Genomic DNA, 18,699 nt, shown 5'->3' on the forward strand with positions numbered 1-18,699 from the left:
TAACTTGCACCAAAAACTTTAACATTTTCACGCTCATGCTGACGCTCACGCCGGGGGTATCGCTATAGCTCTCTGTTCTTCGAACAGGCGAGCTAAAAAGGAAACTCTGACATTTTGTTTTACACGTCTCGTCCTTAGTTGCTTTGTTTGTATGGTGAGGGGATAACTGTTGGTTTATTTCCCCCTCCCTTTGTTCAGTTAATATAGATGTCCTGTGTCAAGGAGTGCTGGGTGGGTTTTCTTTTCATTTATTGTTGTTTTCATCAAATACCTGTTTTTTTCATCAAAAAATTTAGACATTGTCAAAAACATGAAAAGCAGGTTTTTCAAAGAGTAATAACATAATTTTCAACCATCTTCAACCCAGTGTTACACGCACACGTTGACCCTGAGAATGTAAGTACAATCATTTTGGTGTAACACAAATCAAATACAAGAGTGATAATTACTCTGAGTTTTTAGATATCACAAACAGTCACACAATGTGAATGTCCACAGTTCAAACATATTGCTCGTAAAGTAAAGTGATTAAGGAGAGTTGTGCAGACTTCTAATTGACCACAAGGAATCTCTTGCGCCAAAGCTGAGTCTACAGGCCTATCACTTCGCCATCGCCGAAACGTCATTGGTCTTTCTGTCTTCTTCTGCCTCATTTCTGGACTTGCACCCTCTGCTCTCTCCATGCTTTGCCCCCCACTCCCACCCCCCACCCCCCACCCCCAGGTATGTGCAGGATGCGGTTCACCAGCAACCCTCTCCTCATGAAACTGCCTAAATCCAGAATCACTGCTCACCTCCACTTATTTATTCCTCTTTTGTCCCACCTGTGAAACCACCTTCCATACTGTCTTCAATCTCATTCTTCCCACCACGTCTTCATGACAGCTGTTCACCACCATCTCAAGTCATCCCCCATCCACAATCAGGATCTTTTTCACACCCGTTAAACCACCCCCCACCCCTCCCAAAATTTTGCTTGTGTGTCCATATTGTTCACCCTTTGCGTTCTGCCTTACCCCTCGTTGTTACCTGCATCCCTTGTTTGTCCATCTACATATTATACTTTCTTCCTCCATCCTGCTATTGGTGTTTCCCCTTTCTCCTGCTGTTCCCTTTGTTGTGTTGTTTTCTGATTTTGTTCTTGTGTCATAGCTCTTTCACGAGCCTAGATCATGTATATAAACAAGCTCAAATGAGCTAAGATCCTCGTCCTCTTTATGATGATGTCATAAAAACGAATATGACGTCATTGTGATGTATCAGGTTTGCGATAAATTATCTGTGCTTATGCCCGGCTTAATTCCCGCAAACAAAATTCAAACAGCTTGCCTAGTTTCGGAGACAATGGTATAGGCAATTTCCATTAGCGGCGATATTATGACGTCAACTTTTTTTCTCGGAAGAATTTCCAAAATCGGAGATTGTTACTGCCTGCGCGTGGGCTTTCTGCATATACATGGCAAGTTTCACGAAGATCCGATGAAAACTCTGGGTTGTCAAACAAAAAAATGTCAAAAAATAGGAATGATGTCATAAAAAAATTATATGACGTCATAGTGATGTATCATATGTGCGGTAATTCATCTCTGCTAATGCCCTGTTCGATTCCTGCAAACAGAATTTAAAAAGCTTGCCGAGTTTCAGCGATAATTTTTTTAGACGATTTCCATCAGCGGAGATATTTTGACGTCATAACTTTTTTTCTCGGAGGAATTTTCTAAATCGGAGATGGTTACTGTCTGCGCAGGGTATTTTTACATTTACTGTATATGCCAAGTTTCAGGAAGTTTTGATGAAAACTGTAGGCTGTGAAACAAATGAAACAAAAAACAATAAATGTCCAAAAATAGGAATGACTCATAAAAGTTGATATGACGTCATAGTGATGTATCATATGTGCGGTAATTCATCTCTGCGAATGACCTGTTCGATTCCCACAAACAGAATTCAAAAAGCTTGCCTAGTTTCGGAGATATTTTTTTGGCGATTTCCATTAGCAGAGATATTTTGACGTCATAACTTTTTTTTCTTGGAGGAATTTTCAAAATCGGAGATGGTTACTGTCTGCGCAGGGTATTTTTACATACATATGCCAAGTTTCAGGAAGTTTCGATGAAAACTGTAGGCTGTGAAACAAATGAAACAAAAAACAAAAAATGTCAAAAAATAGGAATGACGTCATAAAAATTGATATGACATCATAGTGATGTATCAAATGTGCGGTAATTCATCTCTGCTAATGACCTGTTCGATTCCCGCAAACAGAATTCAAAAAGCTTGCCTAGTTTCGGAGATAATTTTTTAGGCGATTTCCATTAGCGGAGATATTTTGACGTCATAACTTTTTTTTTCTAGGAGGAATTTTCAAAATCGGAGATGGTTACTGTCTGCACAGGGTATTTTTACATATATATGCCAAGTTTCAGGAAGTTTCGATGAAAACTGTAGGCTGTGAAACAAAAAAGTTCACAAGAACAACAACGTGAGTGAGACTTAGAGATCCTCCACGAGGATCTAAAAATAAAAATTGTGTGTATTCTTTAATGTTGAGAAAAATATAACAAAGAAGCAAATGCCTCGCTGCCCACGGAACACTTGTCGGGCTTCTCTCTTGTGTGTATTATTTTAATAAATTTGATGATTGAATAAAGGCTTTAGGACACAAAGAACACTTGTGCTGCTTCTCTGGTTGGTTGTCTCCCTTTGTGGGTTTCAGAAGGTGGGAGGAAGTTCTCCCTGAACTCAAAATCTCCAGCTCCTTTTTGGTGACGGATCATGATTCATGAGCCAAACTGTGAAGTTTCGTTCTCATAGCCTCGTTCCAAGGGCTCTTTTCAAAATCTTCCACTTGAACCTCTGACATCCTCCACTTGTAGCTCGTTTGTAGTGATATTCTCCGAAATGATTTTTAAATACTCGGTGAGGGGTTTCATCATCATTCCTGCAGCTCTACCTATCACTGGTACAATTTTAGATTTCTTCAATTTCCACATCCTCTTGACCTCATTTTTCAGATCCTGGTATTTTGTCATTTTTCCTGATTTCTGTAACATTTTGTCTGAAGTCATTGGGAACTGAAACCTCGATCAACAATGCTGACTTTTCCTTTTTGTCTTTGAGCACTATGTCCGGACGCAATGCTTTGTTTGCGATGTACACACTTGTTTGGATCATCTTGTCATGCTCTGGGCCTATCACTTCACATTATATGTTCATTATCAAAGATCATATCTCGTTTGTGTTTTCATGATTGTTATGGGACCGGGATGTTGAAATGCTTACAGATGTGCCAGTGGATTATTCTGCAGATGTTGCCATGTTTTTCTGTGTAGAGCTGTTCTGACACGAGATTTTTTTTACATCCTGAAAGGGGGTGACTGGTACCTTCTGTTTATACCCCACAAAACCTGCATTTGTCCGATTGGCTCAATCCCGCCATTTTCTTAATAGCATGAGTGTAATTGTCCTTGGTCTTGGGCATTGATAATGACTCGTTCTCCATCCCAGCAAATTTGACCTCTTCTTAACCATTCCAATGAACCTTCCTTGTCAATCCATATCCTGTTGAGTTCTTTTTTGAATCTTCCTGCTCTTTTGTCATTCTCCCATTTGTCAGAGTACATCTGCTGATATTTATTTTTGTAGTTTTCCTTTTTTCTCTCTCTCTCTCTCTCTGCAATCATTGGGGCTGTGTTTGTTTCTGTTTCGTTTTCCGGTGTGGTATGCAAAATTTGTACCTGTCTGGAAGTTTGTTGCCAAATGGATTAATGATCCCTTTACTGGTTTGTTGTTTTCTTGCTCGTCTACAAATCACATTTGATAGTCTGTTGAGCTTTTCACATACTCCGCTAGTCCTACACACGATGTTCTGTGCACTTGGTTAATCTCCATCAAACCACCTCCTCCTTCTCGTCTCGGTATGTGCAACCTCGGTATGTATCGGTTTTTGTAGAACATCTTGTGAATATAAGTTTTCTTGTTTTCGTGTCTAGATTGTTGATCTCCAACTGTGGCCAGTTTATAATTGCACAGCTATACTGGAATAAGTCGTTGTTGGCCTGCTATTTTCTCTGGGACAAACAGTGCTGCTGCAAGACTCACATCATTTATTTATCTCAGATCGGGTGATTTTGGTGACATTTTAGTTATTGGTTTATTCTCCTGACTTGTACCTTCAACTGTTTGTTGTTGTTGTTTATTCGGTACAGATGTGGTGTTTCCTTGGGTGATATTAATTTGAATTCCTCTATTTTATTAGCCAGTTCATCTTCTTTCTCGTATGCATTATTTGATGATTGTGTAAATCTGATGAGCGCGTTAAATCCTTTCTGCACACAGAACACTGGTATGGCTTCTCTCCCATGTGTATTCGGAGATGATTTTTCAGATCTGAGAAATAAGCGTAAGCCCTTTTGCACCAGAAACACTTGTATGGCTTCTCTCCTGTGTGTGTTTTTTGATGATTCCTTAAATCTGATGATTGAATAAACGCTTTAGGACACGCAGAACACTTGTGTGGCTTTTCGCCTGTGTGCGTTCTGAGATGATATTTCAAATTTGATGATTGAATAAAGGCTTTCTGACACACAAAACACTTGTAAGGCTTCTCTCCCGTGTGTGTTCTTTCATGCACGTGTAAATGCGACGATTGAGCAAACTCCTTCGTGCAAATAGGACACGTGAACGGCTTCTCGCCCGTGTGGATTATTTGATGTACTTTTAAAGACGACACTGTTGCGAAGGATTTGACACACACGGGACACCTGTGTGGTCTCCGACTTCCTTGGATATTCTTCAGGGTCTCTGTACAACGTTTACAACACTCGCTGCTGAATGTGTCAGTTTCTTGAGTGACAGTCTGTGTCACTTGACGATTGAAAACTTGTGTGTTGAACAACTGGGAACAGTTGGAACAAGAAACCGGTTTCATTTGTTGTTCTGTAAAGACAAGTCACAAAAAGAATCAACAATTCACACCAACTTGTGCAGATTTGATATTTCACAAATAATTTAAACATTGTCCATATCTCTGTCCTCCACTCATGGGAGAGGGCCCAGTTAGGCTACAAAAAATGGAAGAATTTTCAAACTGGGCCAAATTAATCAAACATTTATTGTGCACACACAAACTACCTTAGCAAAGGTTGTACCATTGTTCTGGACAGTGTATAACAATCAGACGCTTGTCTGACCAATATCAGCTTCACTGTGCTTCCCATAGCAGTCAACATACTTCGATCAGCATTCTGTTGAATCCATCCATTGCTTTACCCATCCATCGATCCCTCATCCTTCAGGAAGGCAGGCAGCATCCTATTCCCTCTCTTCAGACCTTGACAAAATCACAAGGTGGTCAAATACTTGGAACAATTCTTTCAATCCTGACAAATGTCGCACTCTTTCTGAAAAGACCATGTGGCAAACTCTCCCATCGACTTTCTCAACAATCCTCTTGAGGAAGTTCAGTCATTCAACCGCCTGGATCTCACCATCAACGATGATCTTTCTACCAAAGCCTCCAAGTCCTGTTGCCCAATGGGCATCCTCCGTCGTACAAAGTTCTTCCTTGGCACATCTGAACTCCGAAACATTTCCAGGGCCTTCATCTGCAACTTGTGGAGTAATGCTCTCCCTTCAGGGCTGCCTCCTCTGCCCCATACCTTGCTCAGAGTGACGCTGTGGAAATCACTAGAATGGCACTCAGCATAAGGCATACCTTCGCCAGGCTGAACGGTTTACATTTTGAATCCCAGTGATAGACCGGATCTGTAGCCGGACCTCAACCAAAAAACGAATCAACTTGTTCTCGTCACATACCCAGTACATTCACCAAGTTTGTCATAACCCATCCATAACTTCTTGAAATATAATGCTACACTGTACTGTACTTATGTCAGGTCTGTACTACAGACCTGACACTGTACTACACCTGTACTGTACTACACTACACTGTACTTATGTCAGGTCAGGTTCGATCTGTGACCTGCTACAGGTACCATGTAAACCTGTACTAACCTGTTCCATGGTCGGGTGTCGGCGACTAAACCGTCTCCCCCACCAGGTTTTCTGGTGAGGATGGTGTTTGGATATGGACACCCAGCAGGATTAAAAACAAAACTTGTCAAAGGGTGGAGGAGCTCCTTGTGTGTGGAAGCACGGGCTGCGGTGAACCAGTTGAAACGGGGCAAAGCTCCAGGGATCTGTGGCATCCATGCCAAATTCTCAAGGCTGGTGGAAATGCTGCACTCGTGTCGTTGCATGCAGTTTTGTGCTCTGCCTGGAACACAGGCATCATCCCAACTGACTGGAAGAGGGGCCTTGTTGTCCCTCTCTGGAAAGGGAAGGGTGATCGCCAAGACTGCAACAACTACCGAGGGGTGACGCTGCTCTCAGTGCCGGGCAAGGTCTTTGCTCAGATAATTCTTGATAGGGTTCGCCACCATCTGCTTGAGCACCAGCGTCCAGAGCAGTCAGGCTTTACACCAAAGAGGTCAACGATTGACCGTATCCTTGCACTTCGTGTCCTCACCGAACGCAGACGAGAGTTTCGGCAGGGGCTGCTTGCAGCCTATGTTGATCTCTGTAAAGCGTTCGATTCAGTGAATCGGGATGTCCTCTGGAGGATTCGTGGTCTTCGTGGGGTGCCACCAAAACTGATCGATCTGATGTCTGAACTCTACTCTGGTACTGAGAGTGCTGTGAAGTGTGGTGGTACCATCTCTGACTTATTTCCAGTTGTTACTGGAGTTCGTCAGGGATGTGTACTTGCCCCCACACTTTTCAGCACTTGTATGGACTGGATTTTAGGGAGGATGTCGGAGAGATCAAGTTGCGGTGCATCGTTTGGGAATGTCAAGATCGCGGACCTTGATTTTGCAGATGATGCAGTCATCTTTGCGGAGACTTTAGACATCCTCTTGGGGGCCCTCGAGGTGCTGAATGAGGAGTCGGAGCCATTGGGATTACGGGTTTCTTGGGTCAAAACTAAGATCCAGGCTTTCGGTGACATCTTGGATGCTGCTGTCCTGTCTGTGTCTGTTTGTGGTGAGGATGTTGAGGTCGTGGAGAGATTCACTTACCTTGGCAGTGATATTCATGTCTCTGCTGGCTGCGAGTTAGAGGTCAATAGACGTCTGGGTCGGGCCTGGGGAGTCATGGATTCACTGGATCATGGGGTGCGGCGCTGCCGGTACCTGTGCGGGAGGACGAAAGTCCGAGTCTTCAGGTCCTTGGTACTTCCAGTCTTGCTGTATGGGTGTGAGACTTGGACTCTGACCAAGGATCTGAGACGGAGACTTAATTCCTTTGGTACCAGGTCTCTTCGGAGAATCCTTGGCTATCGCTGGTCGGATTTTGTGTCCAACGAGCGGTTGCTGAGAGAGACTCGGATGAGATTTGTTACCTGCATAGTCCGTGAGCGTCAGTTGCGGCTGTATGGACATGTGGCTCGTTTTCTTGATGCTGATCCTGCTCACCAGATTCTCTCAGCGAGGGAGTCTCATGAGTGGAGGAGGCCAGTGGGCTGACCACGTGCCTCATGGTTGCAACAGGTTGACCATCATCTCAAGGAGATGGGGATGGGCCTGGCATCTGCCTGGGGGATGGCCAGACGGAGGCCCCTGGAGTTCCGGCGGAAAGTGGACGCAGCAACGTGCTGTTCTGGCACATGCTCCCATACCTGACCTGACTGTACTGTACTGTCAAAGGGCAGAGGAGCTCCTTGTGAGCCAATGGCCATCCATATCTAGTGCCCAACTGTGTCTGCGGACGTCCTCCTGCAGTTGGGTTACTTCTTATTAGGAGGTTGGTGGCAGGATTTGCACTCCGGCCACAGTAAAACCCTTCATTCCGCAAAACGCAAAAACGCAAAAAAAATCTGAAAACCCACTACGTGGGAGTACCTCCTGTGCAACTTCCCTTCGCAGGGCAGCTCACCGGATGACGGGATTGGGGCAAAGCCTTCGGGACCCCCAATCTTTGATGATAGGAGGGAAACCACGGGGTAACATCCCTGGGTCAGATTGCGGGAGAGTGTGTCGGAGTGGTGCTGAGGTGTCGTCCACCAGACGGCGGTCTCCTTGGGTTAACCTGAGGCGGTCCCTTCGGGTGGGTGCCTGGAATGTCCTATCCCTAAGAGAGGATGATCACCTGTCTCTGTTATCAGCTGAGCTCAAGCGTTTGGACATCGGGATTGCAGCTCTCTCTGAGGTTCAGAGACTGGATTGCGGCGAGATAATGGTGGGTGGTTACACCTACTATTGGTGTGGTCGCTCTGATGGTTACCATACCCAAGGAGTTGCTGTAGCTGTGTCCAATAAGCTGACCCCAATGATAATTGAGGTAACACCGGTCAACGAGCGTATCATGAGATTAAGGATTCGTCACTCCTTAGGTGTCATTTCCCTGGTCTCTGTTTATGCTCCGACTGAGGCGAGTGATCTCACCGTGAAGGATGCATTCTACGCCACACTCGAGTCTGTGGTTGATCAGTGTCCCAGGCGAGATACACTTCTAGTCTTGGGGGATTTCAATGCATCGACTGGAACTGATAGGGATGGTTATGAGGTGTGTGTTGGTCCCCATGGGTCAGGAACTATGAACCAGAATAGCACTAAGTTCCTTGACTTTGCAAGAAGTCATGGACTTAGGGTGGCTGGTTCATGGTTTCAGCGGCCACAAGCTCATCACTGGACTTGGTATTCCAACGGTGGCGGTGTGGCAAAGGAGATTGACCATGTCCTCATTGACGGTCGTTGGAGGATGATCCAGAACTGCAGGGTCTACCAGAGTGCTCAGTTCCTCAATACTGACCACAGGCTTGTTGTAGCAACTCTTAAGCTGCACCTTAAATCCTGGAGAATGGTACCATCCCAGCTTAGGGTGGATGTTGCCAAGCTCAGGGATGAGAGAGTAGCTGAGGAGTTTGCGAACAGGCTGAGTGGACACTTGGGGGGTCTGGGTGCCTGGGGGGTCCTGAAGAGTTGTGGAGCGCCTTCAAGACCACCGTCCTTGATGTTGCCGGTGGATGTCTTGGAGCTCACCGCAGGGCAAAGAAGAATTTTGTCTCTCAAGGGACACTGGATACCATTGACCAGAGTCGCAGGGCCAGGCTGAATGGCAGAGCTGAGCCGTTCAGGGAGCTGAGGCGTAAAACTGTAGTGCACTGAGGGTGGACAAGGAGGCCTATGTGCGAGGAATCTGTGAGGGGGTAGAGCATCACCTGTGGACAGGTGATTCTCGTCCCACTTACAGGGGAATTCGCGCATTACGTTCATCCAAGCCCATCCCTCGGAGCACTGCAGTTCGAGCAAAGAGTGGTAGGCTCTTGACAGAGGAGTCTGAAGTGAAGGCCCGCTGGGCCGGTTACTTTGAGCGGTTGTACTAGGCTGATCCCCCAGCTGTCGAGTTGGACGTCAAGGGTGTTACAATCCCTGTTGCTGACCCTCGAATCAACTGTGGTCCACCTTCGCTTGTGGAAACACGGGCTGCGGTGAACCAGTTGAAACGGGGCAAAGCTCCAGGGATCTGTGGCATCCATGCCGAACTTCTCAAGGCTGGTGGAAATGCTGCACTCGTGTCGTTGCATGCAGTTTTGTGCTCTGCCTGGAACACAGGCATCATCCCAACTGACTGGAAGAGGGGCCTTGTTGTCCCTCTCTGGAAAGGGAAGGGTGATCGCCAAGACTGCAACAACTACCGAGGGGTGACGCTGCTCTCAGTGCCGGGCAAGGTCTTTGCTCGGATAATTCTTGATAGGGTTCGCCACCATCTGCTTGAGCACCAGCATCCAGAGCAGTCAGGCTTTACACCAAAGAGGTCAACGATTGACCGTATCCTTGCCCTTCGTGTCCTCACCGAACGCAGACAAGAGTTTCGGCAGGGGCTGCTTGCAGCCTATGTTGATCTCTGTAAAGCGTTCGATTCAGTGAATCGGGATGTCCTCTGGAGGATTCTTGATCTTTGTGGGGTGCCACCAAAACTGATCGATCAGATGTCTGAACTCTACTCTGGTACTGAGAGTGCTGTGAAGTGTGGTGGTACCATCTCTGACTTATTTCCAGTTGTTACTGGAGTTCGTCAGGGATGTGTACTTCCCCCCACACTTTTCAGCACTTGTATGGACTGGATTTTAGGGAGGATGTCGGAGAGATCAAGTTGCGGTGCATCGTTTGGGAATGTCAAGATCTCTGACCTTGATTTTGCAGATGATGCAGTCATTTTTGCGGAGACTTTAGACATCCTCTTGGGGGCCCTCGAGGTGCTGAATGAGGAGTCGGAGCCGCTGGGATTACGGGTTTCTTGGGTCAAAACTAAGATCCAGGCTTTCGGTGACATCTTGGATGCTGCTGTCCTGTCTGTGTCCGTTTGTGGTGAGGATGTTGAGGTCGTGGAGAGATTCACTTACCTTGGCAGTGATATTCATGTCTCTGCTGGCTGCGAGTCAGAGGTCAATAGACGTCTGGGTCGGGCCTGGGGAGTCATGGATTCACTGGATCATGGGGTGTGGCGCTGCCGGTACCTGTGCGGGAGGACGAAAGTCCGAGTCTTCAGGTCCTTGGTACTTCCAGTCTTGCTCTATGGGTGCGAGACTTGGACTCTGACCAAGGATCTGAGACGGAGACTTAATTCCTTTGGTACCAGGTCTCTTCGGAGAATCCTTGGCTATCGCTGGTCGGATTTTGTGTCCAACGAACGGTTGCTGAGAGAGACTCGGATGAGATTTGTTACCTGCATAGTCCGTGAGCATCAGTTGCGGCTGTATGGACATGTGGCTCGTTTTCCTGACGCTGATCCTGCTCACCAGATTCTCTCAGAGAGGGAGTCTGATGAGTGGAGGAGGCCAGTGGGCCGACCACGTGCCTCGTGGTTGCAGCAGGTTGACCATCATCTCAAGGAGATGGGGATGGGCCTGGCATCTGCCTGGGGGATGGCCAGACGGAGGCCCCTGGAGTACCGGCGGAAAGTGGACGCAGCGACGCGCTGTTCTGGCACATGCTCCCATACCTGACCTGTACTGTATAGCGTTTTGGCTCGATCTCTCAATGGTGAAGATTCAATTGAAAAAAATTATCGGATCTGAATCCGGATCTTCAACGAAATCTCAGCAATTTTTTGGCGCACATCCAACCTATGCACCAAGTTTCGTCCAAATCTGTCCACAGCTGTTTGAGATATCCCGCTCACAGACAACCAGACACAGTTGAGTGAAAACACAACCTCCATCCCCCGATGGTGACAGAGATAACTATGATAGCAGCTGACAATAATTCAAAACAACAAATCCACAAGATCACAGAGAATAAGGGGCATAGTTGAATAAATGGTGTTTTTTTTTTCACTTCTGGCCCTACAAACAATCTCACATGTTAAAGGAAAGGGTCCAGGCTTGATACATTGCATTAAAAGAACCGGGAGATAGTAGAAGTGTCCAATCAATTGACTTGGACACAGGTGGACTCCAATCAAGTTGTAGAGGCATCTCAAGGATGATCATTGTCATGATCATTCAAGGTTGTCATGTCACTGAGTCGTTGAACTCCTTTCTACAGAAAATCATCCAAAACTGGTGCAGGTGATTGTAACACTGTGGAGCGATGTCGCACGATTTCTAAATGGCTTTGACCGACTCGATGCAATGATCTTGAATATTTGTATTTTATGTGAAACATGTATGAAACAGGTATCCCTGTCTCGCTGACATAAACAAGCCATTTGAGTGAAAACAATTTAAATGAACCTGTCATTCTGCAGGGTTTGGAACAAAATTATTTCATCGTGGAAGAATGATCAAAAAATTTAACACAATGTGATCCATAGAGAGCTCGGCTTACCTACGAGCAGCTGAGCAGCTTTGCTTGGTTCCGTGGGTGCGGAGTCACACCGTTCCTGCTTTACATGATCATTGCTGAAAACATCCTGGAAAGTCTGAAGAAGGTTGTTTTGGAAAGTTTGAGACTTCACTTCTTGAGCTTCATCTGCAAATCATGCGACAACAGTTCATCACAATAAAGGAAGGGATCAACAAGCAAGCCTAAACCAAAACTAGAAGGGCACTCAGTGGAGCACATACCTCCGCCACGTCATGCCTGATCCACGAGAACATATCGGGCCAAATACATTTTTTCAAATATCATTCTAAATGTCGTTTTTGAGTCCGATCTCTCAATGGTGAAGAATCACTTTAAAAATTAAATAAGTCTCGTATCCAGATCCGGATTCGGATCTTCACCGAAATCGAATCAATTCGTCCATGTGATACACCCAACATGTCTACCACCGCCAGTTTTGGTTTGCATGGGCGATCCTTGGGCGGAACGTCAAAGGCAATAATAAGTGTCAATGCAGTGTTGTCAATGCAATAAGTGTCAATAATAAATGTCAACTTTGAGACCCGTGAGGTCTCTGTTCCATCCTCTAAACCCCACATTTCGTGCCTTCAGAAAGTATTTTCACACCCCTTGAATTTTTTCACATTTTGTTGTGTAACAGCCTGAATTTAAAATGGTTTAAATTGAGATTTTTTTTTTGTTTTGTTACCGATCTACCTTCAACACCCTATAATGTCAGTGGAATGTCTTTTTCAGAATTCTTTTTATAAATCAATTAAAAACGAACAGCTGAAATATCTTGCGTCAATAACTATTCAACCCCTTTGCTAATGACACTCCAAATTGAACTGCTGAAGGTGCGCATCCAATTTCCTTTGATCATCCTTGAGATGTCTCTACAACTTGATTGGAGTCCACCTGTGGCCAAGTCAATTGATTGGACATGATTGAGAAAGAAACACACCTTTCTATAAAAGGTCCCATTGTTGACAGTGCATGTCAGAGGAGAAACTCCACCATGAAGTCCAAGGAACTGTCCGCTTTTCAGCAGCAGGGACTTGGAGACCTGCAAGGATAGAGGGAACAATGTGTGGAGCCAAATGCAGGCAAATCCCTGAGGATAACCTGCTTAAGAGTGCAAAAAGACCTGAGACTGTGACGAAGATTTACGTTCCAACGGGACAATGAACCCAAGCATACAGCCAAAGCAACACTGGAATGGCTTGAGAACAAGAACGTGAAAGTCCTTGAGTGGCCCAGCCAGAGCCCAGACTTGAATCCCATTGAGAATCTGTGGAAAGACTTGAAGATTGCTGTTCACCGATGCTTCCCATCCAACTTGACAGAACTTGAGCAAATCTACAAGGAAGAATCCACAAATCCAGATGTGAAAAGCTGATACAGACAAATCCAAGAAGACTCGAAGCTGTAATCGCTGTCAAAGGCGCTTCTACAAAGTATTGATTCAGGGGGTTGAATACTTATATAAATTAGATATTTCTGTATTTCATTTTCAATAAATTTGTAAAAATTTCTAAAGACGTGTTTCCACTTTGTCATTATAGGGTATTTTGTGTAGATTGGTGACAAAAAATTTAATTTAATCCACTTTAAATTCAGGCTGTAACACAACAAAATGTGAAAAAGTCAAGGGGTGTGAATACTTTCTGAAGAGACTGTATGGAGATAACAACCAACGTGGGGTGGGGGGGGGGGGAGAACAATGATGATGTGGTTGAGCCAAATATCTGTACCAATTTATTTATCATCTAACCATTTCCATCACAGCCGTCAGTACATGCATGTTCTTTTCCATCTTTTTGTCGATAAGGTCGAGGCTCATGGAGGAACTGGAACATAGAATGGATCGGGACGTAACGGGACAAAAATAAATCGTAGCAAGAAAGGGGAAACATATGAACAGCAGGATTGAGGGACAAAATAGAGAGAAGTAGGGGATGTTGGGAAGAATGCGAGGTAGGGGAAACTGCAATGAGTGAACAAGAAGGATACAGAAACAAACTCTCAGCAAGTTTACCCTGAACATCTCAAACAAATATTCTTATGCTTCAATGTGCAAAAGTGAATCCGATATTAATGAGTTGAGTGTTTGAATGACTTTGTGGCTTTAAGAAAAGTCCAATAGCAGCATCTCTCCCGATAATAACCTCAGTATGTCCAATGTACATGTACACATTCCTGTCTGTAACTGGAACAAGCAGAATGTTGATGTGGTTAAGACCTTTCTCTTGAAATGTTGATTCATCCTCAAACTCAGATTCCACCTTCACTTTCACAATCAAATCTGAAAAGACAAGTAAAAAAAAAGACATAAAATGTCGTGAACCCTGTTGTTTTAGTAATTTTGCTGCATGGAGTTAAAGGTCGAGCCCATATTTATTTTCAACTAAAATGGGCGCCAGTCTCCCAATCAGCCATCTTTGATCAGATCGCAAAATAAAGTGAGAGGCACGGGTATGCCATCATGTACTATGCTTGTGCCAAGTTTGAACAAAATCGGACCATGCGTGTTCAAGGAATGGTTGGGGGACACATTTAAGTTACAAAATGGCCACCAGTTGGTCATCCTGGATCTGATCTGATCTCGGAAAAAACAATGCCGTACATATGTATACCATTCATGTGTTGTCTTTCTGCCAAGTACAAATAAAATCAGTCCATACATGTCCGAGATATGGTTGCGGATGCACGCATGAACACGAAAATCGAGACCGAATCCATAAGCCCCCATTTCGGACCAACTCCAATGGGGGCTAAAAACCAACCTTAAAAACACAAAAACAAACAAAAGAAGGATCAAAGTTTTGATATATATATATATATATATATATATATATATATATATATATATATATATATATATATATATATATATATATATTGTTTGAATTATTTCCAGCTTCCATATCACATACCTGCGTATACAGCAGGATAACACACCTGGGATTTTCCTTCACAGCAATACTTGATCAACCGGATAGTTACATGAATGTTGGATGTTGGAGCACATAACAAGTACCTGATTCAGTGTGTCATAAAATCCAAGGTTTGTCAATTGAATGACGTCCAACCGTCAGACAGGTGGAGTCCAAACGAGTTTATAACAAAGATAAAATACAAGCAATTCACAAACCTCTGGACATGGCTTGGCACTGTACTGCACCCTGTTCTACTCTACTCTACTCTCCACTCCAGTCCACACAGACACGCGAATGGTGACTGGCTCTGCTCTCTCTTCTCAGCTCTGCGTTTCGACTTCTGTAATTTACGAACATTCCTAAAAGTCTCTCCCTCTTGGAAACCACTCATTTATAACAGATGGTTTATCTATCTATAATTCCAGCAATGTGTGTGTGTGTGTGTGTGTGTGTGTGTGTGTGTGTGTGTGTGTGTGTGTGTGTGTGTGTGTGTGTGTGTGTCTGTGTCTGTGACCGCTGTTTCTCGACAACCACTGGTCCGATCTAATTGAAACTTGCCAGGTATATTGCTGGGCCCTGTGGATGTGCCTTTTCAAGGTTTGATATTAATCAGACAATTGCTTCCCAAGTTATGGCCATTTATTTACCAACCAATGACAGGACACGTTGCTGCATAGGCGTGGCTGCGTAGGCCGGTGCGCGGCCGGCCGACGATGACGGCACATGCCGTGCCGGTTACGATGGGGATCGGTGCCTTAGTTTCTGTGGCGAAGGAGTGGCAATGGTCAATGGCAGCGAATGTCATGGCAAGCAAAGACAGGGAGGTAAACTTGATTTTAATTTGGATTTTAATGAACTCTGTGTGTGTAAGTATCACAGCAGTTGTTACTTCAATACAAACGATAATTCGTGGAATGCATGTGAACATTCCGTACGGGCACACACCACTTCCGGATAGTGATGACTTAATGTATTCTAATAATTTCTCGATTTCTTATGCGCATTTATAGATAAACACAATGCCCCAATCCAGTCGTCGTTTACGAGAGCGAAGGAACGGCCTGTGTGGTTGTTGTTTCTGGCTCGCGGTTTGAAAGTTTTTTTTATTACTATTATTATTTTTTTTTTTGCACGTACGGGCACCTACTAGTATCTAGAAAGAACAAGAAACTGCACAATACCACGAGATCGTCCCATATCCACAACTTCCCATAACACTCAGTTTCAATGGGGTTGTAAATCAAACTACAGTAATAATACTTATAACACTCTTACTCTATCCAACTTTTACAATCAACATCCCACCTAAACAATACACAGTCACATACAGTTATCGCTTGTTTTACATGGGTTTGGGTTACGCAGTTTAGAAGTTACGCATGTAAATTTTCTGAAAACCGTTCTGCGTTCATGCGGGTTTGGTCTCCTTTTACGCAGCATTCTCCATTCCATAACGCCCCCACCCCCCTTTCGGGTGTGGATCGGTATTCTATTTTCCGTTATTATTGCCGTTCATTTTACTCATGACTCCCCAGACGAAAACTGTTGCTGGTGGTGAACCAAGTGCATAACTGCTGAGGAAAGTGACATCTTTGTTAGAGAAAGTGGAAGTTTTGGATAAGCTTGGATGAGACGAGAGTACCACCTCACTCAGCGGACATTATGGCATAAACGAGTGTAGTATCAGCCACATAACGAAATGCACAGAAATCATAAGGGGAAGTGAATGCTCCGGTTTTAAGCCACATGGGATGGTGACTGGTAAACATCTCCAGTACATGACTCATGAGTTTTCCGCGAGAGGACTGAGCTCGGAACTTAACCCCTGTGTTTCCAGGATCATAACCCCAGTGTAAAACAGGGGTTTCCTGTATAGTAAACAAGTAATTCCACATTGAAACACAAGAATAATTCACATAAACATCACACTCAACCAACACACTACCCAGCAGTCTCTCGTAAAGAATTTATTACTGTTGTTTGGCAAAACAACATCGCGTTCCCGTAATATCGTGGAGAGTTACAAAGTAGAACTATAACGTGAAGATTGTTGTTGTTCAAACCTTTATCGAGCGAGGAGGACTGGTCCACAAACTCGGATTCCACCTTCACAGGCACAATAAAATCTGAAAATAAAACATCACATTCAAACTCAATTTTAAGGAACATTTCTGAACAAACTCGTCATCACAATACATGTTGGAGAAGTGTTTGTTTTTCAATCTCCGATAACACACTTATGTAAAAAAACTTAATCCAATGATTTGCTCCCGTTGGTCAATGCTTGGCAAAACGAGCCGTTCACTTGACCTTTGAACTTTATTTACTCTTCATACATGATAAACACAAAACCCACTGATCGGTTCAAACAAAGACAAATAATAGAACACTACAAGATATGATGTATAATGTTTGGTTAATATTTTTTTTATCTCCTTTTGTAATCCTGACCACTTCCCTTTCAACTATCTACCCTACCTGCTGCTCACCTTACCTCTTATTTTGCTTTGTCAGATCTCTTCACTGTTCCCACTGGTGTGAGGCAAGGTTGCATCTTGTCTTTTTTTGCTCTTTGGAAGACCATAGTGTTATTGTGCACTGTTGTTGTTGTTGTTGTTGTTCGTCTTTCGGCTGCTCCCGTTAGGGGTCGCCACAGCGGATTATCCGTTATGATCCACATACTGATTTGTCACAGGTTTTACGCCGGATGCCCTTCCTGACGCAACCATGGTCGCCTCTTACGACACAGGGATAAGGATTGGGTTTCGCCATTATTCCGGGCTGCCCTACACCCTCTCATAGCGCGGCCCAGCGCAGAGCTCCCGTCCTCAAGCGATCCTCCAACCCAAGCCTCCGAGTAGCCGGATTACAGGTGCGCGCCACTCCGCCCGGTTACCATATTTATTGTGCACACCCCTCCCGATTCCATCTCCAGACACTGTGTGAATTCATCGTCAAACAGCACCCGCGATGACGTGCACCGAAAGGGCGGACTCAGTTTTCACTCAGTTTGTTTGTTTGTGTTCTTTCTTGTTTGTTTGGATGATATCTCAACCATCCTTTGAGCTAGCAAGCTGAAATTTGGGCAAAATAGTGAACAAAGTGCTTTGGAAAAAACGAAATATTATATTTTTGATGAATCAATTAATCGATTAATTACTGAAATATTATCGCTCGATTATTTATTTATACATTTTCTTTTCATCTGGGCAACATCTCAGCCACCTTTTGACCTTGGGAACTGATATTTGGACATGACAGTGAGCAAAGTGATTGGCTATAAAGGGTATTTTTCATTTATTGATAATAATCAAAGGGTGGAGGAGCTCCTTGTGAACCAACGGCCATCCATATCTCGTGCCCAACTGTGTCTACGGATGTCCTCCTAAAGTTGGGATACCTTTTTTTTATGAGTTTGGTGGCAGGATTTGCACTCCGGCCACCGTAAAACACTTCATTCCACAAAATACACAAAAACACCGCAAAGAAAATCGAAAACCCACTCCGTGGGAGTACCTCCTGTGCTGCTGCCCTTCGCAGGGCAGCTCACCGGATGACGGGATTGGGGCAAAGCCTTCGGGACCCCCAATCTTTGATGATGGGAGGAAAAGCATGGGGTAAACATCCAGGGTCAGATTGCGGTGGTGTGTGGCACAGGGGTGCTGAGGTGTCGTCCACCACATGGCAGTCGTCTTGGGTTAACCTGCGGTGGTCCTGTTGAATGGGTACCTGGAATGTCCTATCCCTAAGAGAGGATGATCACCTGTCTCTGTTATCATCTGAGCTCAAGCGTTTGAACATCGGTATTGCAGCACTCTCTGAGGTTCGGAGACTGCATAGTGGCGAGATCATGGTGGGTGGTTACACGTACTATTGGTCTGGCAGCTCTGATGGTTATCATGCCCAAGGAGTTGCTGCAGCTGTGTCAAATC

General features: G+C 44.6%; 1 protein-coding gene across 1 annotated transcript in view; it reads right to left on the reverse strand.

Moving 5' to 3' along the window:
* Positions 1–18,699, reverse strand: part of LOC147009208 (uncharacterized) — a 153,228-nt gene that overhangs the window by 34,304 nt on the left and 100,225 nt on the right. Inside the window, exons 11-13 of the mRNA XM_085862997.1 lie at positions 16,831–16,893; positions 14,071–14,133; positions 11,832–11,975 (exon numbers count right to left, since the gene is read on the reverse strand). Coding sequence (XP_085719123.1) covers positions 11,832–11,975; positions 14,071–14,133; positions 16,831–16,893 — 270 coding nt within the window. The remainder of the gene's footprint in view (positions 1–11,831; positions 11,976–14,070; positions 14,134–16,830; positions 16,894–18,699) is intronic.

This window comes from Eptatretus burgeri, chromosome 17 (genome assembly GCF_056783735.1).
Source record: "Eptatretus burgeri isolate ZD-2024b chromosome 17, Ebu_testis_v1, whole genome shotgun sequence".
In the NCBI taxonomy this organism is placed as follows: domain Eukaryota; kingdom Metazoa; phylum Chordata; class Myxini; order Myxiniformes; family Myxinidae; genus Eptatretus; species Eptatretus burgeri.